The sequence below is a fragment of the Stegodyphus dumicola genome, chromosome 4 (assembly GCF_044657685.1).
Source record: "Stegodyphus dumicola isolate Sdum_Otavi_A_Nest chromosome 4, ASM4465768v1".
NCBI lineage: Eukaryota > Metazoa > Arthropoda > Arachnida > Araneae > Eresidae > Stegodyphus > Stegodyphus dumicola.
Genome location: NC_140771.1, coordinates 64380608 through 64403354, shown reverse-complemented (window position 1 = coordinate 64403354; position 22747 = coordinate 64380608). Strand labels below are relative to the sequence as shown.

General features: G+C 34.1%; 1 protein-coding gene across 1 annotated transcript in view; it reads left to right on the top strand.

The window, feature by feature from the left end:
• LOC118192483 (adhesion molecule nephrin-like) overlaps window positions 1–15139 on the top strand; it is a 908686-nt gene extending 893547 nt beyond the window's left edge. The window contains exons 11-12 of the mRNA XM_085815030.1: window positions 4408–4497; window positions 11910–15139. Of these exons, the coding sequence (XP_085671156.1) occupies window positions 4408–4494 (87 nt within the window). The 3' untranslated portion in view covers window positions 4495–4497; window positions 11910–15139. The remainder of the gene's footprint in view (window positions 1–4407; window positions 4498–11909) is intronic.
• Window positions 15140–22747: the final 7608 nt, after the last annotated feature.

Here is a 22747-nt window from a genome sequence, read left to right as displayed (position 1 = left end):
ACGTTACTTTTAGTGGCAAATATGGTTAAAAATTACAAGTCTGCCGTAACTTTGACGAATTGGTGAGCATTGTATAATTTCGTGATGACTGGGGAGACTTACAGTATTAAAGTTCTAAGCTTATCTTCGATATTTTTTCCTTATTTCATAACTTCTGGAAGTAAATGTGAGTGTGGAGAAACAAAATGCCCTGGTCTCGCTTAGCTACTCGTATGTTCTTTTACACTGAATTTTATTATTAGAACTAATAAATTTGTTACACTAAGCATAAACTCTAACATCTTGTCCAGATTTAATATGATTTCATTGTTACGTATATTTTTTATTTTAAGTTGAAGCACACGTTGAAAATATGTAAACACATTTAAACACACACACACATTGAACGCATATTCAACATTGTATACACAGTACATATATATTGAGTTGTACACATTAAAATTTTTTCACGATTTAAATACTTTTGGCTTGTATTAATGAGCAAATATTAATCATAACTGCATTACATGGTAGTTAAAAATCAAATCAAAAATATGCTTAACGTTTTGCTATTTAATGATTTCTTAACCATATACAGCTTTAGGCAAAATTTTTGGAAATATTTAAAATGCTGCATGCGCAAATAACACTTGTCATTAAAATGTCAACTTAGTATATTTTATTGACTTATTATATTTTTCGTTTGTACAAAATTTACCTTAAAGCCAGTTTTACGATTCATCATTAGTGTGGCTTTATTGAATATATTATTAAAACTCTTCTCTGCTTATGAGAGGAACTCGCTTGAAATCCCAGTTCCTTAATTAATTTATTTAATAATTGTTTTATCTCGTATATAACAAGTTCCATTCCAAAATCCCCCATACAAGATCTAACCAGATTACATAATGAGATAACGGAATGTATTATTAAATCGTCCTTAGGATAGACCTAAACATCAGTTGATAATTCCATTAGCAGTTTCAGGTTACTAGACAAGTTTGTATTTGACAAGAAGCTGGTTCGAAACCGAAATTTAATTTAGACAGTATTTTACTGCAGTTAACAAATAGTTCATGACTACTGAGAAGCAATATCTACCGGCTACATTCATCGTATGGGACCTGTCTCAGTCTTGCATAAGCCTACGAAATATATTACATACATTAAGTCAAGCAAAATATTAATCAAGTACTTTAATTCTACAAGTAAAATATGAAGCAAATGTGTGAACTGAGATGTGAAATGCTAACCTTTCGAGATAAGATTGGGAAATCAAGAATGCAGGTTTTTTTATATGATTTCGTTAGTTTTCAGTTAAGCAACAAAGCCTTTGCTAGATTTCTGTGTCGAAATTTAATTCGTTAAAATTTAGATCTGGCTTGCCTGAACCCAAAATCTCCACTTTTCGAACTGATCACTCTCATGGCTAACAACCTGAGTCTCTTAAATTCTTCTTAATAGGATTTAACTATTTCAATTTGATGACTGTGGGTCGAAATGTATGATTTTTTTGCGCAGTCGTTTTTATTTGACTGCGTTAAATACCAGCAGGAAGTCATTTTTTCTATCTCATTGGACTCTGGCCAAAAATTGATTTTAAATTGATTGCTTGCTGTTTGTACTGCAGTATGCACGTTAGAACATATTTTGTCTTTACATTCTTTACTTTAAAGCAATAAGTGATTAACATGTAATAATCGTATTTAACAAAAGTATAAATATAGGAAATTAGTTTGGTATTCAAAAATAATTTTAATGTCACGTACTGATTGAAATTTAGGTTCGTGGTCAGGCTTTCAAAATGTAAATTTTTCAATGGTGTAATATAAAATGAAAGGAAGAGAAATCATTAACCGTGTGCGCCTTTTCCCTGCAAGCAACTACATGAAATGTCTTTCATGTAGATAGATTTTGCTTGCATCTTTGTCACATAGATTAAAATGAAATGGAAGTCAAATAATTTGGTTTTATCTGTACTCAAATTATACCATTATTCTGAGTAATAAAAAAAATGTTTCTAGCCACATATTTATTATATATCGCTAATTTGGAATATTATGAAGTTAATTATACTTTGTAACGCTGTCAGAGGAAAACTTAGTCACCAAACGTATGTTTACAATTTTTGATATTGTTAGTATTTATACGTTAAAATCATTGTAAATTTACATATATACAAACATATTTTATAATTTACATACAATTTTACATATAATCAAACATATTTACATATATGCAAGTTAACATATATGCACATTACATATATGCACTTTTCTTAAATATATCAGTATAAATAAATCTTTAATAAATCAACTGAACTACGAGACATTGATTAGAATTTATCACAAAAGTTTTGTAACTGAACATATTTATTTATTTCGGATTGTAATTGGTCATGATAATTGCAACATTACAGTAAGTTATATAATCTCAGATATGGAAACATGCTTAATACGGTCATGTATTTTACGAATTGTTCGACTAGTCATGTTTAATGTTAAACAGAGATGAGAAATTCCTCACAAAATCGGTAGTGACCTTAATTATAAACAATTGCCATTACTAAGTAAACAGCTCTTGAGCAAGATATGTAAACTCAGAAATGACCACCCATGTATTAAAACTTTAATAACAATATATGGCGGCAGCATAATTAGTTCTATAAAAAAATTCATAGAATATATCGGCAGAACCTACGAAGATACTATCGGAAATTTATTTTAATTTTTTCATCTTATCCTAATTCAGCGGTTACTCAGATTTAATTACTTATGCTCTAAATCAAATATCCATTGTTAATATCAGTCTTCAAGGTGCAGTTAAACGCAAAATGATTTTTTTTCCTTATTTAGTTTTGTTTTTTTACTCAAAATATCACCTTTTTACTTCCTTGTACGAAGAACACGTAAGTTATTTATCTTTCCAATTCAATCAACAAACCTGGCTATTTATAATCAACATCTCTTCATTGCTGGAAACAAAATACTTTTATCTTCCACGCCGCAGTGTGTTGCCATTTGGCAGAGCATCAGGTATATATTTAATCCACCTGTTGTAGACTCTAATGGGTGTTCGTCACAGCCAAAAATACAAAAAATTGGCAATGCTTTCGTCGTGATTCAAACTCGGGACCTCCCAACTGCTAGCCGGACATGCTCGAAATTAAACCACAAAGGTAAGTAATAAAGAAAGAGAAAATTTCTTACGCGCGTGTTGGTAAATAAACTAAGCATTTTAAAAGCAATAAACACAGTTATTAACAGTAATTTTTAATCTGATTAATTTAAGTAAAAATGCGTTTGATTCTCTTGCTTAACTGGATTCGTGCTAGTAACTCATATGGAAAGTCTTAAGTATTCTTCATTTTATTTCATCCAATCTATGCTATATATTGTGTTATTATCACTTTAAGATCCTTCCTTGATTTTGTTTTTGAAGTTCTTTTAGGAAGAGTCGCCGTTCATAAATAGAAGAAAATAATGAATTTTACTGTAGAAATAATATGTGTGACATAACTGCTACAGAATTGCTGTTGTATCCTCTATCATCAAATTCTTGAGTGAAAAGAAAGCAAAACAAAATAAAATATTTGATATTTCAGCTACTACGAATCCTCCAGTATACTACACTGAAAATTTCTAAGAGATCTGATGGAAAGAAACAAGCCATATTTCATTTCCTATATATTTAATTGTTAAATAATAACATGCTTTTATGCACTGACAATAAAATGCTGTAGACTATTCCAGGCCTTTTCGAAGCATAATTAAAAGTAATGAATTGTTTTAAATAAATCGTACAATGAGTTGTAGTATCCACTACAGCATCTTAAGTCGAGAACAGTGGTTCTCAACCTTTTTGCCTTCCGCACCTCTTTCACCATTGCTAGATGATCATCCCTCCCCTCCTTTCCGAAGTTCGAAAACCACGTATACATTTATTTAAATTTGCTTATTTTTATGTGTTCAATAAATTAAAGAAGAAAAATCATAGATAATATTGATAAATTCCGAAACTTGAATGAAAGTAGCTTTTACATTCATAAACTAAATCTAAATATTTAACAGGTAAATAAAAGGCTGACTGCATTCTCCCCCAACCCCTGAAATTATGAAATTCCTCCAGGGTATAATTTCCGTCTGGTTGAGAACTCCTAGTCTAGAATACTTATATGCAGTTAATACTTTTTACTGCATCTTAAGTGTAGAATCAGTGACCTAGAACGGCTGATTAAATTAGCTGAATCAAACAGCAATATTTTTAATTTAGTATTAAAATCGTTAAATATTTTTTATGAAATTATACTAACTGGACTCATTAAAATCATTAATTTTTCCTTTTTATAATAACTAGTTTGTGCGGCTAGCGACTATCATAAATAAAAATTGTTCTGTAAACTTAGCATTTATCTCTTTATTTCTGCAGCAAATTCTTGACGAAGAAGTCAGTATCTATAGCCGAGTACAGTGTCACAACAGTGGACCTCAGCCGCGCATTCTTATAGATAAGTGAAAAGTAAGCATTTTTTGTAACTTTTAATTGAAAATACTATTACGAATTTTGTAAAATTATATGTAATTTGTAGTATCTCTTGCATAATGTAACATGAAAGGCCTCGAAAGTGCGAAGCATCGCCGGAAAATCACGGATACAGGGATACGTCTATTTATCATCGAGATAAATGGCTATGTCGACGAACTGGCGAGATAGCGCCAAGCTGGCGATGGTTTCGGCGACTAATTTTTCGAAAAGAAATGACCAAAGGTCACCAAACTCGGCTACCATTTGACAACCTTTTCGTCCTATTCCTGTGTAACTGTAACTGCTTGAATTTCTATGTAAGTGTAATTGTACATGCCTTCCAACAGTTTCGAGAATTCGAAAGAGCTAGAAAATTCTCTGCGGACGGAGAAAACTCTGTTTTCAGTTTAGTTCAGAGTACTGAGATTATGGAGAGATCGCTCTGCGAGCTCACGCATTTGAGGCTTTTGTATTGCCATGTGTTTAACCTTTTAGTTTAGTGTTTTAAGTGGTAATACTGATTGTGCTCTGTCATACTGATAAGAGCTGTACGAGTACTTTGTGAAAATTTCAGAGCTGTAAGTGTTTCTTTTGAGAAAATGAATTTCATCAAGCTATCATCGGTTATGCGTTCATTCAATTCATTACGAACCCATACGCATGTGATAATATCAAGCATGGTTTTTACAAAATATTTGAAATTAACGAAACTAAAAATTAAAACTAAACTCAGTGGCGTAACAGCCTAATGGGCCAAGGCATGGAGTGCCCAAAATCTGCTTTCTTGACCGTGGGCCCTGGGGTGCGTAAGGCATATGCCCTGAACAAGTGGTAAGCTTGCCGCAAGACCCCCAGTATTTAGTCCCCAAACAAACTTGGTACTCATTTTATCGACCCAAGGCATGAAAGGCTGAGTCGACCTTGCCTATCCAGGAATCGAACCCCGGACCAGTGGTGCTGCTGCACGATACGCTAGCCACTGCGCCACCGGGCCTCAGAAATTTACTACCTTTGTTTCATATATAACCAAAATTTAAAATTAGTACAAAGAAAGCACGGTCGCGGACACTTAGCTGACAACCACTTAGCCGACGGGACACTTAACCGACAGGTCATTTAGCCGACACGGACACTTCGCCGACAGGACATTTAGCCGACACGGACAGTTAGCCGACAAGACATTTAGCCGACACGGACAGTTAGCCGACAGGACATTTAGCCGACACACACATGTAGGTATCCAGCCATTGCCTTAACTCGTATATAGCAAGTGAAATTACTGAGCATAACCTTTTTCTGTGCTAGCACTAAGTTCAGGAGATTTGAATGCGAAGCATTCAGATACCATTTTATCGAAGTAGGAGGTGATGAGCAATTATATTCGTAGGGAGCAATTATAGTGATTTGGGAGATACTGTTGATAACTTGCTTGTAGGAATATCGTGGAAGAATCTGCAGTGAGGTGAGATCATTCATTTCGCGTTACGAAGCGCAGTTACTGGAGAGACATCGTAGGCTAGACTGAATTGGCTGCTGTCATCAGCGTAGTAGGAGTAGACCGTTCTGAAAAATCTGAATAATGCAATAAAAGTTATTGTTATGAAAAACGATCTGTAGTTTAGTTAGGTATTCAGTAACTGTGCGGTAGTGGTCTGAGTCATAAACTCTTATGGTCAGTGTACCTCCACTTAGATTTCCAGGATATTTTTTGATATTTAATTGCTCTTCAAATTCTTCTTTCATCTTATCCTAATTCCCCGTGAAGTCTGCTAACACTATAAGGGAAATTTGTCCTGCTTTTTTGTTGGTTGTAATAAATTCACCTTCCTCTGCTTCCATATTGTCTTCAGGGTTTAGTTCCTCGAATTTACTTTTTTTGAGCTGGTTTTTCTATTTTGGAATTTGATAGAGTTCTCTTATGAGTTATTCTAGGGGTTATGTATCCTTCTTTATCTATTGTGTTTTTCTTTTTGATTCTAGATTTTTGACTAGCAGTAATATCAGATTTATTTGTTTCCTGTGTTGGATTATTTAGGGTTTCTTTTTGTTTCATTTCATTAATGTATAATTCTAAGATTTGTATCCTTTTCCATAGCATTGACGTGAGCTAAGTGAACTTCAGTCTCATTATTTGGATTAAATGAATTTTGATAAGCATGAAGCTCAGAAAGCATAAGTTGCTTAAGTTTTTCTAAGCTATCGCTGGTAACTTCCAGATTTCTGTGATTACACACAGATTTGATACGGTTTTCGATCGCCTCCTTGTCCATGATATGCATGAATCCTAACTTTTAACCTAATGGCAATAAGAATAATGAAAACATACTTATCATGAACATCAAGAAGAGACGACAGCAACTCAGGATCAGCTTCAGCGGTGAGAGCAATGTCTTTCTCCCTTTCTTCACAAAATCGCAGAAATAAAGCATCGCCGTAGACAGAAAGAACAATTTCTCTAATCATCAACAGCAACAACCATTCGACGTATTATAACTCAGAATGCACAAAATTTATGAGTTTTGAGGATGGTGGCATGAACTGCTAATTATAGAGGTCACAAATAATTACCATTCACTTTTTTTAATTGTTTTTAATAACAAAATAAAATATATTTGCTAAACTAACCCTCACTGCCATATGTTTCCATAAAAAAAGTATAATTCAAGAATGACAGTAATTTTTATTGCATTATTCAGATTTTTCATGACAAGGAAAGGAAATTTCATTAGTGGGAGCAGCCAAATGATTTTTTAAGGGAAGGAATGTAACACGATGTGATGAGCAAATGTGAAAGTTGATTAAATAACAGAAGCTTTACGGATAATTTTTGAAGATCTCATATTAAAATGTAATTAAGTGACCGCTGTACTTACCTAAAAAAATTCTTTTTCCTTTCGAAATTTAATTCACATTCCCTAACGAGAAATTTCAGCGCTTTTTCAATTTGTCCAATATACAAGCAGCGCGATACATATCAAACAATGCTAAATTAACGCAATAAATTAAAAGCACGTATGAGATCTTCAAGAATCGAAAACTGAATTTTACTGATAGGTGAAAAAAATAACTTAGATATTGAACTTATGGAGAAGTCGAGATATTTTGTAATTGATTGTAAATTTAAATAATTATTGGGTACGCGTCAGCTAAACATCACTGTCGGCTTATTGTCCTGTTGACAAAATGTCTTGACAGTTAACTGTCCCGTACCTAAATGCCCTGACGGCGAATTCTGTGTGTCGGCTAAATGTCCTGTCGGCTAACTGTCCGTGTCGGCTAAATGACCTGTCGGCTAAGTGTCCTTGTCGGCTAAATGTCCTGTCGGCTAAGTGTCCGTGTCGCTTAAATGTCCTGTCGGCTAACTGTCCGTGTCGGCTAAATGACCTGTCGCCTAAATATCCTGTCGGCTAACTGTTCGTGTCGGCTAAATGTCCTGTCGGTTAACTGTCCATGTCGGCTAACTGTCCGTGTCGGCTAAATGACATGTCAGCTAAGTGTCCTTGTCGGCTAAATGTCCTGTCGGCTAAGTGTCCCTGTCGGCTACGTGTCCGTGTCGGCTACAGGTCCTGTCGGCTAACTGGTGTCGGTTAAGTGGTGTCGGTTAAGTCCCGTCGGCTAAGTGGTTTTCGGCTGAGTGTCACGGACCCAAGAAAGCAACCTTAGTTTGACACAGATTTTGAATATAATTCTATCGATTCCAAAGGTAATCAAATATAAATCTCTCTTGTGCTGGAGTAAAATTTTGCAAATGTGAGAAGAGCAAACACTGTATCTATGTAGAAATCAATGGTCGTCACAGCGGCGAAATCGAATTTAGGAAAACCCACATTAGGTGAAATACTAAAAATCCTTAAGAATTACTTTCAGAAATAGGTTACTTAAGAATCGAACAGAGAATTTTACTGATGAGTGAGAAAATGAGCTTGTGAAGAATTTAAGCAATTTTGCCATTGATCAAAAGATAAAATGGGATGTCAGCAGCCTCCGGATTAATACTGTTATGTAATTTTTATCTTAAGAACCGAAAGCGCTTTTATAAATTTGAACCTAATTTGTTTACTTAACTTTTTCAATTTGCTTGTTTTTTATAAATACAACAGTAACTGTCGTCGTACTGCTAATATCAGGACAAGGATTTACTCCAGCGACTTTGTATTCTGTTCCTTAGACATAGCATCTTTTTATTGTGATTTTCACGCAAAGAGTATCCTACGAAAATTACGACGTTTCTTTGAATTATTAATAAAAATAAACCAGAAAATATTTTATGAAAATTAAATATATCGGATTACTTAAATCTAGCTAATGTGAACCCAAAACAGCTTGGAACTGCGTTAAAGGGATAAAATTTGTAGCGTTATGCAAAATAATGCATACTGATAATACTGTTGCGAAATGTACAGCGGCGCTAAGATGGCTTCTCCGCAAAGCAGTTTTAGGGTTACCATAAAATGGCAAAAGAATGCAATTTTGCCATATTTGGCGAAGAATCGCCCATTTGGCGACAAACTTAGCAATATACCATGGACGGATGGAGAACCTTCTGGAACGAATTCTTATCAGTTTAGCGCAGAATGTTCTCGAACACAAGCCGAAAGCTATATAAACCCTGCTGGTCCGCAGTCAGTTAATGTGGGCCTCGTCTAGCGAGCTGATAGTCAGTCATAGCTGATAGACAGTGTGAAGGCTGTGTCGCTGAACGTGTCAGCGTGTTTATAACAGTTCGACGACTGTAAAAGTGATTTTGGAGCTATCTGATTAATATTGGTAAATAAAGTGTGTTTCGATACTTCATCGTCGTCGTTATGCACTTCAAATCAACGAACTCCGTACGAACGAGAAGGAAGAATAAAACGTAACAATACTATTAATATAAAATTTTGCATATAAAATTTATTCGGTACGTTCTTATTGTTACGGCCCCTCGTTGTGTAAACTGCGCCAATATCATCGGTAAATCGCCATCATAAAATTTTTCACAGTTTTAACTACAATCATTTATGGCTTGCTTGTAATGATTAGAGCTCTGAATTAACCGAGAAATGAAGATGCTGTGTCTCCCTTCCGAGAAAGATACATTCTTCTCGCATTCGAATATGCAAATATGAATTTTAAATAAAACTAGTCATGAATAAAATCCTTTGGTGACGCCACATGAAATCTGCAAGTTTCGACACCTGGTTTGGTGATTCCAGACTATTGTTTGTAACAGCGCTGAAATTTATTTAGTGTTAAGCGGTAGGAGAAGCAATTTACTTTCTATGAAAATGCAACAATTGACTAAAACAGATTTATTAGAGAGGTGTATTCTCTATATCTAATCCGACAAACAAATAACAGAATAGGTGCATCTGAAAAAACTGTGAACATAAACGAAATTCTCTTCGTATCGAAAGAAAGTCATTAGGGCGCTTTCACAATTCCACAGTATTTGACGGGTTCCGCCAAGAAATTAGTGAATTCTTCTGTGCAGGCAACCAACAACCATGGCAAAAAGTGTCTGCGATGTACAAGAGGAATAGATGATTTGTTCAGATTGTTGGCGAGCATATAAAATAGAACTAGAAAAAAGCAGGTTAGAGACATTTTACTTTGAACCATAAATTTCACTTTGTTGATCCAGCAACAGCTGCTCCTACACAAAAAGTTGAAAGATGACAGAGTTTCCTGGTTGACATTTATCCCACCAAGTGGCGGAATAAAAAATCAACCAAGCACTGTTGGCTATAAATTGTGAGTTTTAACTTGCGGCGTTAATGTGCTGAAAGTCTTTGAAGAGAAAATGCTTCTGAGGCCATATTAAAAGTAATTCAGGAAACGTAGCAACGGAAATACCGAAAGTATTTATATATTTTTAGAACAACCTTGTAAAAGAATTTTTTAAAAAGCAAATAATTTGGGAAAAAAACTTTCTGGCAACAACAATTATTTGAAATTAGAAATATTCTACTTTAAATTTATTTCTTTTTTTTTTTTTTTTCAAAATGCCATATGTAAATAAGCTGTGTATTGAAAGATATGTTTTTCAGCTATCCGATGAGAAATATTCCCATTCCTTAATTCAAAAACGCTTTCAAATGCATGTTATTAAAATTTCTAAGTGAACAACATTATTATTCGTCATTCATTGACAGATCAGATAAATTAATGTTTGACGGTTCTTCCTTCAATCATTACTTCTGCATAAAAAAAGACTCCAAATGAATATTCGAAAAGGGTACATACTTTTTCTAATGTTTCTAAAGTTAAATCGTTGTAACAAGAGAAAAATCTGCCGATGCAGAAATCAACTGTAAAGTCTTTTAATACATCTGTAGTAACAATAAATAAAATAGTAAACCAAGCTTTAGAACTTAAAAATGCTAAAAAACACACTGTTCACCAGCTTTTGCCAAGGCATGTGGCTCAACGTAGAACAATTTGTAAAAACCAGTATGAAAACTATTTAACAGAAGGTAAATGTAAATATATTGGGACCGTTAATGAAGCATGACTTTTATCTAAACCACTGCAATAAAAAAATATCTATTTATAACCAAAACCGAAGGGGTAAAGTGTACAAATCTCGTTCTCTTAGTGCAAAGAAAGTTTCAGTAAGAGGTTTCAGTTTATGACTCTCACAAATAATTTGGAAATTTGTTGTTGCCATAAAGTTTTATTCCAAATTGTTTGTTTGGAAATCAAAAATATGAAGAGTGGGAAAAAATCTTAACGTATCAACTGAACGTATCTCTCAAAAGCAACAGCCATACTTCGAAAAGTACCCCTGCATATCTTAAAAAAATTAAACCTGATACAGGTATTGCATATACACTTTTTCAACGTATTATTGGAAAAATCCATGACGTTTCACTTATGGACTATTGTACCAATGGTTTCTTAAAAATAGCTCTTTCTATACTCAAACCCGCCAGGATAGATGGACTCTGTAAAGTATTGGGAGACGAATGGAAATCAATACGCTTGAAAATATTACGAAATCCCTTTTGTCATAGAAATCACGATGCAGACTCAGAACTTGATAAAAGGCTATCAGATCGATCATTTTAAAACAATAATCTTCACATTTTAAACAATAGTTAAAGGGCCCCTAAATCGTTCTAAATATAGGAAAACACGCTCTGTGTATCTGTGAAGTAAAAATAAATTTGGGGTAACCCTGGTGCCAACACGGCGTTTTAAAAAGTAGGGATGTAATAATAAGGAAGAATCATTAATTCTTTTTTATCAGCACTTATCATACGCAACGATTATGTAACACTACTATAATTGCCATATTTAACATAATTCATATATGATAATTTACTGAATGATTGATATAATAACCTAGTCTGTGTATTTTTAACAGATGCTTTTAATTTTCTAGCTAATTTAGGAACTTATTATATACTTTTTATCTTTTCCAGCTAACTCCGAAAATTTTAAATCTGACTCACAGGAGGAAACTTTCGTGTTGTGCTCAATGAACAGTGTGTTTCCAAGTACATACAGATGAGATCAAAGTTACAGTTAACGTATTCATGATATAGATTTGCACTTAATGTGATCTAACTCTTGCAAAGACTGTGCATAGTCAAAATGGAAAAAAATAACTATTATTTTTTTGTTTTCATGGTAACTGTTGTTAGAAAATAAGCTTTAAGAGAATTGTTTGCGTTGGAAATAAAAGAAATTGCTTTAAATACTGAAATGATAATGAAAAACATCATTATTTTGAATATGTACAGGTAAGGATTTGGAGGACCATATCACATCCATCAATTATGTTTCACTGATAAACTTCAGTGACATACGTTTTAATCTTTTGAAAATATTTCAAGCGTAAAAGCATACTATAAGGTATCGTATTACATTTTACTTTGTGATTTCACTATGTATTTTAATATGAGTGTGTTAAAGTTAAAACGGCAGCAGAGTGCAGTAAAAATAGCAGATAATACTTTGTATCTTTCTAAATGTAGTGTAAGGTATACTCAAATGAACCCCAACCAAAACTGTTTTATTATATCCTACTACTTTAAAATCATAACTGATGGAGAATTTTTATTGTGATGCTCAACTTTAATTCAGTAAAATGTAACGTATTTTGTGAAATTGCCTGCAATCTAGTTCAAACTTAATTTCCACCTCAGAAAATTCTCAAGTTCACAGAGGAAGGAAAATATTAGAAACTGTTCTCTAACAATAATCTAGATGGAATTATTGTTGCCTTACAGATTTTTCATTTAAGTAATGGCACTAACTCATGACCTTTAAGAGCAAGATTTAGCGAGAATTCAGAAAAGGTAAAAGAGTAACTTCCGTTTCTTGAAGAATTGCAATCACCTTATTTTATTCATTTTTAGAATGGCTTAACATTAGGTAACAGCTTACAAATAGCCTTTGAAAAATGACATTTATATCAAAAGCTATTATATGAAACCTTGAACTAAAAATTGAAGATAGTAAATGGTAATATGAAGCAGATGATGACTTTTAAATCTAGAGGTAGATTCAAATAAAACCTTCGAGTAACTGTCGGAGGAATAGCTTTATAGGCCCATTTAGAGAAGAGTGATTTAAAAAAAAAACTAATTTTCTCTACAGACTTAATGGAAAAGCATAAAATAAGTTTTAGTTGTAAAGATACAAACTACGATTTCTCGAAAAATATCCACTAATACGAATCATATTACTACTTTTAATTCCTGGAAAAATAATTCCTGGAAAAATATCGACTAAAATAAATCATATTAGTACTTTTTATGTAAGGAAGTCTCTGCAAATTACTTTTTCCACTTTGGGATTTAATGAATTGGGTTTCAACAATTTCGTTTTCTTTTTGATTGAAAAAAGGAGTTTTTCAATATCCCAAGAAATGGGATTTAAGAGAGTTTAAGACTGTGTTGATAAATATAACTTTTACGATATGAAATAGGTATAAAAACAAATTAATAAAGCATCCGTAATATTCAAAATTGAAAGATAATGAATATTAAAAGCAATCGATATACATATTAGTTCATATCTTTAAGTAGCACATCATAAATAGAGTTCAGAGCTTTTATATTCGCAGGAGCATGATTTTGTTAATATCGTAACTGTAAATGATGGAATGCCTAACCGGCCTATTAGACCCGATATAATATCAGAAATATCCCTGATTAACTAAATACAATGCATGTTAATAAAATAGAATATCCATGGTTACTTTGTGAAGGATTTTCTATACTTTTATTTTCTTTGAATATACTGAATAATGTCTTCATTTTTAACAATAAAATTTATGTAAATTTTAACATCAGTTAATAAAGCTTTATGTGGCAATTTCTCGGAAGAAAAGATCTTAGTTATGCTTATTGATGAAACTGGTAAGCACTATCATCAGAATTCATACAGAAAGAATAATAACTAACTTATTATATGTGAAGCAATGTGTTTATTTTCTATTTCATTTCCTTGTAAGATTTATTATTAGGATTCAAATTTATAAGTTTACGCTTTGCTGAATTCAGACTCAGCAGACTTTGCGACATTTTCAATAACGGCTGTATAAACTTATACACTTGCATATCAAGTCATATCTTCCGTCTCGAAAAGTAAAATTACAAAACTTCCTAAATTTCGGCAGATGTAAATTGCTTTTACTTTAGCCTTCTCTGTGTCAAAAGACGTTCAGCATAAGAAAGGAAGAGAAAACAAAGCTACGGCACTCGACTTGTATTATAGATTAAGCGGTATAGTCTATCTTCTGAGGTTGTCTTTACCTTCCTAAATTTATTCAAGGTTAAGTCAAGCATAATACCTGAGAAATTTGTTGATGTTCCTTCCATGTGACCAACTACAAGCACAGATATGTCGATTACAAAATTCAAACTTCCTAAATTCAAATCTTGAAGTCACACGTTTCGGACAGTAGCTAGTCACTATATAGACGGAAGGCTACGCAGTGCCAAGGTCCTATCAAATTTAACTTTAATTTGATTAAATTAACTTAATTAACACAAATCTTTGTTGAACATTAATATAATGAATTTATGGCTCGCCTTACCACAATCTTAAAGTTACAGGTTTTACTGATACCATCAGATTGAAGGCTTTCCGTTTTGAGTCTAAATATGCAGTATTATCTGCACAAATCTGTCCTGTACTTTGCTGCCCAAGTTTGTAAATGCGCCAGGCCTTAAAACCGTATTTTTTGAAGCTAAAACTTCAGAACTGCAATGCAGCACAAAGTTACCCAGCAATGCTTTCAAGAAATTAGGAAAGGTATAATACGTGAACGTCTGTATCAATCAGACATCTGATCAACTTGTGAACATTGTGCTTTCGTGCGGATTGCTTTGGAATTTAATATTTTAATGATGGTGAACTATTGTATTGGTTGTGACTAATAATGTGAAATTTTTTCTTGTGTCCGCATGTATTCATTATTAGTACCAGCTACAACCTTCCAGTTGCAATAGTGTTCTGTCATACTAGTGGTGGAGATGAGAAAAATCTTTTAGTCTCAAAGTTTCGTTTAAGACAGATATCAAGTAAGAAGGCTTGTATTTCTTTCTTTGTTTTTCTTTTTGTTTCTAATATGTGTGTTCTGTAATGTGACCTGGTATTGAAAAGTTTTGTATGTTGGACTTTATTAAAATCTTAAATAATACAGATGTCTTGTTTCTTTCATTTTTCAAAAGAGAATATCTAAGAAATCAGATCTTTTGTCATTAACACATAAAATATATAGAGCTGTATAAAAAGCAATTTTTAGTGAACAAAATCATAGACATATAATTTGAAATAAACGTATAAGTTTTTATAGCAAAAGCAAATTTACATTTCCTGAGCTAAGAACAGAAACGTATGAAACTTTGGCAGTTGTTAAAGTTATAATTCCCTTTGTGGAGATTTATTTAATTTAGCTAACAGTTAAGTTTTATTTTAAAGCAACTTTACTTTGATCCTCTTTTTCGCCTGCGCTTTCTTGCCAGAATGTTAATAAGCTAGCGCGTGTGTATTTAAATGCGATAGAAAAAAATAGTATTTAATAACCTAGCGCGTGTGTATTTAAATGCGATAGAAAAAAGTAATATTTAAGGCAAAGTTTTGAAAGGTAATTTTAAATTGCCATCTTCTATCCTGTCCTCCTGGACTTAGTGTGCTGCACTCATTCTACGTAAAGCGCCCTTCTATGGCACACGAAGTTCTTACAGCCGGAACAGCATGAACTTTTCATGCTAATCTCAGCATACAGCGGAAGTTGGAGTTCGTGATTTTAGAGAGCGTGTTATGCCTGCTTGAAGGCCATGTTGCTATCTTGAATTATTAGTGATTAGATTTCTGGTGGCGTTGAGCACTTCTAGCCATTATGCTTGTTTACATCGACTTACACGAGTCAGATCCTTCCTGCTTGTTGAATTATCCTGCTAGTCGTTAGGCTAAACCTACTATATTTTATTTTAAGTTCATCGTTACTTATTTTGAGTTAAGCCAGAAGTATTAGCGTATACGCTTAAGTGGAGTCGTCTGTGAAAATATAATGAGTGAATAAAGGGTTTCATACACCCTTCTTCTGATTTTTTGTCGTACTAAGACCTGAGGATAATTCCTTATATAATCTTTTAGGTCTCGTAGTTTATGCTACCAAAGAAAGCGAGACTCAAACTTAGTTATAATAAACATTAACTGCTTCCATCTAAGTCTTAATTAACAGTATTACAATTTATCATAAAAACAATTTTTAAATGAATATGTACGAATTATTATTTAAATTGATTAGTTATTTATAATTTCAGCCTTTACCATTAATTTCTCTTTTCTGTTTCTTCACCAGAATGTAAATTGACCTAGGGTATATTTAATCTGAGATTTTTTGAATTGTTAGACAGAGCGTGTTTCTGCCACTCGAGGCGCAAGTTGTTTCTGACTGAAGGTCGATGTAACAAGTCTAATGTCTAGTACAGGGATGGGCCACTTCCGGCCCTCTGGAAGGTTTCATTTGGCCCGCGGAGAGAATTTTAATTTCCGGTCCGAGGCAAATTAGAAGAAATATATATTTATATATTATATATCCATCTCCTTTTCTACTTTGTTTAAATATTATTTTTCTTTCTTTTTTTTCAAAGGACTGATGATCTTTTTTTCTCTATTTTTGTTCTACAAAACGTAATTTGACGGAAATAGCAAGCACAGACAGTTTTCAATTGGTAAAGTGTTAACAGGGGAAGTTCTTTGTTAGTTATAACTGTAGATTGGCGCCAACAAGCGTTGTCTCTTTCTCGGGGAGCAGACATATGGGAATCCAATTATAGGTGAATTAGACCTCTTAGAAAAATCTTAATCTTAATTTAATTATCTTAACTTAAAACTTAATGAAACTTAATCTGTTTGCTGGGCAGCTAGCTTTTCTCATTCCCCGAGGTTAAATTCAAAACCTTCAATAAATGAAGAGAAGCTTAAGAATTATGAAGATGGCTTGAAAAAACTACATTTTGAGTTCGAACGAAGATTTCAAAATTTCAGTGCCATTCAAATAGAATTGGATTTTCTTACCGTGCCTTTGAACGTAAATTATGAAACAGTGACGTCAGATTTGCAGCTTGAATTAATTGATTTGCAATCTAACAATCATCTCAAGCTGTTTCTAAATATACCAAAGTTAGAGTTTTACAAATCATTATCGAAAGTAAGTTTCCCAAATTTAATAGCTTACCAGCGGCCGAGCGGTAAAGTCGCTGAACACTGGTAGTTCAGTCCGAGGTTCGAATCCCACGAACGGGCTGGCTGCATGGGCGTTTTCGTGGTTTTCCCCATGTGTAACTTGTATATCAGTTTCCCTCAGAAAGTCCTCCACGAAGGCATTCCTCCCCTTAGGCAGATAGCCCTAGAGGCTTTGCCATAATCACACACACACACACACAAATTTAATATCTCACGCCCAGAAATTCAGTGCTATGTTTGCTTCATCTTAAATATGTGAACAAGTGTTTTCAACCATAAACCTTAGAAAAAAAATTTTTCTGAAGTAGACTGACAGATGAGCATTTAGCTTCGTTCCTTAGAATCAGTACATCTCACTTCGAACGTCAATATAAGGAACTTTTAAAAATGAAATCGCAATTTCATTTATCTCATTAACATGGTTAAATTGTAATAATTGTATATTGTTTTTAAAATTTTAGAAAAATTTATCTTGGCCCCACAAACTTTTTTTTTTTTTTTTTTTTTTTTTTTGATTTTTGGCTCGCGACCTAAAATGTTTGCCCATCCGTGGTCTAGAACAGCGCAACGCCGCAGAATACTACTCTCAAGAAAATCAAATTAGCAACCTGACCTTCAGCAGGCAGAACACGCTCGGATGCTCTAAAACCTTCCTTTAAATACTATCTTCTTTCTACCTCATTTGGATATCACGCGAGCTATAAATTTACATTCTGGAAGGAAAATGGAAATGATGAGAATGGGAAAGCGGTTTAATATAAAATAACTACTTAAAAATAAAACGATACCGTACAACCCAAAATCTGAAAAATAACGAATTTAAATCATTTTAATGAGCATTCTGAATTTCAAGCGTTGGCTGGTAAATTAATTTAAAAATAAATTTTGACTATAATATCGAACAATATTAATATCGCGATATTTAATTTCAATCTATATTTTATAGTCAAACTTAAATTATATAAATTACTTTTTTGACAAAAGAAAACTGATGCAGGTCTTACCATACGAATTTGATACATAGAAAGTTGAAGCAATAAATTCTTTTGAATTATGTGACTTACAGGAAATTTACGTTGCATACGCAAGATAACCGAGCACAGTTTGGAAATACAATTAAGCAGTTTAATTCATTTATATTGTTTAAAAACAAATTTTCTGTTAACATTTAACAGAACAATAATGTCGTTAATGGTAACCTTAAATATTACTCATTACTCTCTGGATTATTTATTGAAGTTATTACAGTTCATCTGCGATAAGCTGGCCTATGACATTCGAGATGTTCATTTTTAAGTATGGGCTGCTAGGTCAGAAATGTTAAAAACAGCTGATGCTTGGCAACCGTACTTTTCCCCAAACGATTCTTTTGATTATAACTATTACATTTACCAATTATTATAACTTTATCATCAAATTCTGATCATATTTCTGACCAAAAAACGGGCTAATAGGGCTTCAGCAACCAGGAAACCACTGTGATTATGTTACCAGTGAAACATTGCCTCTCGCCGTTTTTGAAAAATGGATTCTGTTGAAATCAGATGACTCAAACGTCTTCTTCTCAAAGTCGAACTACAGCCAACATAGATTTTTTAAAACATATTACACTTATTTCCCTACATTATGCGTGATTAACAGTTCAGTACCCAACAAAACGCTGTTCACAATATCCGCCTGCTCTTAAGGCTTATGTTTATTGCAAAAACTATTTACCAGCAGATAGATAAGATAATAATAGGGCAGAACATCATTACTGTGGCTTTAGAGATAAACTTATAGTCTTAATAACACTGCTGTACTGTACGAAGATACTGAGAGGCAATAATGGTAGGAAAAGAGAAGTGTATGATATTAGAGTTGTGACACTAGAAAGAAATATAAAATCCTAAAATACTGCTACAGGGAAGGTAGGTAGTAATCATATCTACACTCTTTTGCAAAAACCTCGAAGCACCAAGAAGGACTTTTGCGATCGTGACGAAATTTGATATGCAAAACCATCTTGATCAAAGATGCAAATGATCAAATTTTCAAGGCAAATGAACAGTAATTGCGATCATATCACGCATTTCTACTGAGCAATTCGTATAAGTATAAAACCAGTAACAGAGGCGGAAATTTATCTTTTTTTGTTGCTGCCATTGTAATTCCTTAAAGAAGCAATTTCGGCGATATCGAAGACCCTACAGACAACTAAACGACTTGGAACCTGGTCGCATTGTAGGGTTGCGTGAAGTTGGGTGGTCACACCGAGCAATAGGCAGCCACCTGCAGCGTTGCTATGCAAAGGTGTTGGCAGCAATAGTTGCTACAAGGAAATTGCCGACGAAATGAAGGCTCTGGAAGGCCAAGGAGTACAAATGCCAGGCAAGATAGGATGATTATTTGCCAGGCCCGAACCGTCCCGACGGTATCATTGTCGACTATTCAATGCACTACAGCCACGCCTATACCTCCCGTGGTACCGTCCACCATCTCATGGCGATTGTCTGAGGCGGGGTTACGCTCACAGAATACTTTGAGACGTTTGCCTTTGACCCCACAAATCGGCGGAGTCGTTTGGAGTGATGTCGCAGCCGATCATCATGGCTATCATCAGACTGGTATCGTATAGTGTTCAACGATGAATCCCGCTTCACTCTTGAAGCAGATGACCACCGTATCTGGATAGGACTGGGCCAGCGGTCCCAATCAGCCTTTGTTTCACAAAAGCATATAGCCAATAACCCCTGGTGTGATGGTGTGGGGCGCTATTTCTTATGACAGCAGGTTATCTTTAGTCATCCTCCGTACATCTTTAATAGCTCAACGATATGTTGATACCATCCTGCGGCCGGTTGCATTAACCTTCATGGCACGTCATCCTGGGGCCATTTCCCAACAAGATAATGCCAGGTCACATACCGCTCGCATATCTCTGGACTGTCTCCGTGCGGCTGATACACTTCCTTGGCCAGCAAGATCACCAGACCGTTCACCAATCCAGCATGTCTGGGGCATGGTAGGCCGCCAATGCCTGGCAGAATGTGTCGCAGGATGACATTAGGAACCTCTACCACTCCTTGCCTCGAGGAATTCAATTGCCGTCAAGGGCAGTTCGACCAACTACTAATTTGAACGCTCAATGGGTGATTGTGAGCCGACAGGCACGATGACCTTGATTTTTCTAATCATTTTATTATCTGTGTATGAGCTATACATATATTCAATTTCATATCTTTCATGGTGCTTCGATTTCTTTCCGCCAAAAGAATGTATATATATGTACGAATTAAGTGCATTAAGAATATATTAGACTGCATTAAAATTAAAAACATATCCTTAAGAGAGTTTCTGATGTTTACATGTTTGCGAATTCCTAAGAACTAATGATTGCATAAGAACTGTATTATATGGATGCCTAGTGAAGCATAATTCGTGCGTAATGCAGCATGAGTAATGGGTCATTTGTCTAAAATACAGGATTTTACTTTCACGTCTCTACTAATGTATAAGCTTTTTTTTTTTTTTTTTTTTTTTTTTTTTTTTTTTTTTCCCTCCCCCATTTTGGCATTATCCATAGGATTTGACTGCATACTGCAATTGTGTGATTGAGTTCTCCATTAGTGACCAAGACTTTAAGATTGCTGAATAATGGTTTAGGCGCTCTGATTTAGGCGCATGAGCTGACTGCATGGTTACCTTTTCGTGTTTTCGCCATGTGTAATATGAAATGTAAAATTCCCATGTGCCTCATCTGTAATGAGCAAGTTGCCCTTAAGAATAAGCTCTCCTTTGACAAATTACCACCATGCAATTTATCGTATTCAACTAACCTAACCCACCTAACTTTGAGTTGTTTTCTAGTACACATCATTGATTTTTCATTTATTTGGTGAAGTAATCATAGACAATGAATCTTTTGCGTGGAATCTATGCTGCAGAATGCGTAGAATATTTTATTCTTTACGTTTGGCACAGTTCTTCACAAAATATCCTTATAAGTGTTACCATGGTTGTTATGCTTTTGCTGCAGAAAGATTATCCTGTATCTTGCAGAATAGATTCTGTATATTGCAGATATCTTATATCTTGCAGATATTCTATATTTTGCAGACAGATAAGATTTTTTATAGCCTCACTAGAAATAAGTGTTTTCCAGACAATCGATAAAATGAAGTACCATCGGAAGCTCTAGAGTTAGGTAGGGGGCTAAGAATAAATCAGTTTGCGTAATGCATTGCCCAGTAAAACGAATATTTAATACAACTCGTATAACTTTTGCAAAATGTCTTTGTGTTCTACCCTGTTGAAAGCTGTTTGAAAAGAGCCTATTCTTCCACATTTCATATTTGGCGAAATAAAAAGTCCTAACATGTGGAAATATGTTCTGTCATTGACAGTAGCACAGATCTCATCACAGCTTTTCAAATACTTTATCATACTTGATAATTAAAATAATGGAAACGAGAATAATTTCATACACACAAGAACGATAACACGCAATGAGTCTTTAAAGCAACACGCAAGAGTTAATAATTTGCAATATGCAGATTAGATAAGATGAAATTATCTTCATTTCTTATAAAGAAATAGAAAAAGGCTAAAAGACACCACTTCCTTGTCTTTGCAGTTTAATTTCTGTATCCTTCTAAAAGATTCGACAGGTTATATGAAAACGAAATGCCCAAAATGAGATCAATACCAGCAGAATATTGAATAGGTTTTTTAAAATACAATTTCGTCAAAACAATTGGAAATAGCAAAGAAAAGACCACGAAGACGTAGAAAGAAGATGGGAGGAACTGATATTGAATTTTACTTTACAGTGACATTCCATATCTGTTTTATCTTTTCGTACGCCACCTGAGCCCTCTAAAGAATAAAAAACAAAGTATAAAAACAGAAATATAAAAAACGAAGAGATGACTCGGTGATCTAATTGTTGTAACTCTCGCTTTCTTAGCAAAACATTCAGTTCTGGTAAGAATGAATGAATTTATACATTTATAATCGCAGGTTTGATCAGTGCAGTTATCTTAAATTAAACTCTTGTCATTAAATCTTGCTACAGCTTTAAAAGTTAATTGTTTTTAAATGCGTACATAATAGAAATGCGCTATGAATAGGTTACCAGCATGTTTTCTAAGATTTTTCTACGCATTTGTAAGACTGGGTATAACTACTATTTTTCTTGATGCGCCCCGTTCGGAACAATTCTCATTTGCTACTCGGTGATTTCATAAAATATGTCCTTGTTCATAATGCTTAACTCTATGGTGTAGAATTAAAACGAGCATTCAAGCCAAAGAGAGATCTTAAAACTATTGATGAATTACTGCCCTGAGCAACTTCTTAATTGCAAACACAAAAGAGGTCAAATTAAAATACAATGTTAAAGGTTTGTAGAGACATTAGATAATTTTTGCAGGCCGGAGAAATAAAAAATTAGCAATCGCCTTTGCCGGGAAACGAACCACGGACGTCTGGAATACCGGCACAGCGTGCAGAACCACTACACCACGAAGGCGGAAGAAATGCCTTATAGGTTACTAAAACATTCTTTGGGATT